Genomic DNA, 420 nt, shown 5'->3' with positions numbered 1-420 from the left:
AAATTAGAAGGGTACAGGTTATATAGTGTAGGTAGTAGTAGAAATTATAGGAAACATGTAGTGTTAGGTATACAGGTTATATAGTGTAGGTAACTATATAGGTGGGTACTAAGCAGTTGAGTTGTTGTACTAGTATACCGTATTTCCTTAAATAGAAGCCGCATGCGAATAAATGCCAGGGTAGCAATAAAATTCAAGTAGAATTACGCAAATGTTGTCAAGATGTGTCTCAGTAGTCTAGTGGATGCTGCCTAAGGTCATGGGTTTGAATCCCGCTCTGAGCCAAAGTTTTTTTGTATTTTTTATATTTATTTTGAGGTCCAGATACCATTTTAGGAAATAGATGCCTGGGCTTTTATTTAAGGCGGAAATACGGTATACTTGTACCACCTGCCATATTGAATTGAAGTCATGTGTTCA

The 420-nt window shown here is 36.4% G+C and overlaps 1 protein-coding gene across 1 annotated transcript in view; it reads right to left on the bottom strand.

The window, feature by feature from the left end:
* Positions 1 to 355: 355 nt before the first annotated feature.
* The window catches only part of LOC109585263 (uncharacterized), a 7,827-nt gene continuing 7,762 nt past the window's right edge, over positions 356 to 420 (bottom strand). Inside the window, exon 3 of the mRNA XM_020001260.1 lies at positions 356 to 390. Coding sequence (XP_019856819.1) covers positions 356 to 390 — 35 coding nt within the window. The remainder of the gene's footprint in view (positions 391 to 420) is intronic.

This window comes from Amphimedon queenslandica, unplaced genomic scaffold (assembly GCF_000090795.2).
Source record: "Amphimedon queenslandica unplaced genomic scaffold, v1.1 AMPQUscaffold_13095, whole genome shotgun sequence".
NCBI lineage: Eukaryota > Metazoa > Porifera > Demospongiae > Haplosclerida > Niphatidae > Amphimedon > Amphimedon queenslandica.
Note: the sequence above shows the minus strand (reverse complement) of the source record. Positions and strands in the feature narration are given on the sequence as shown.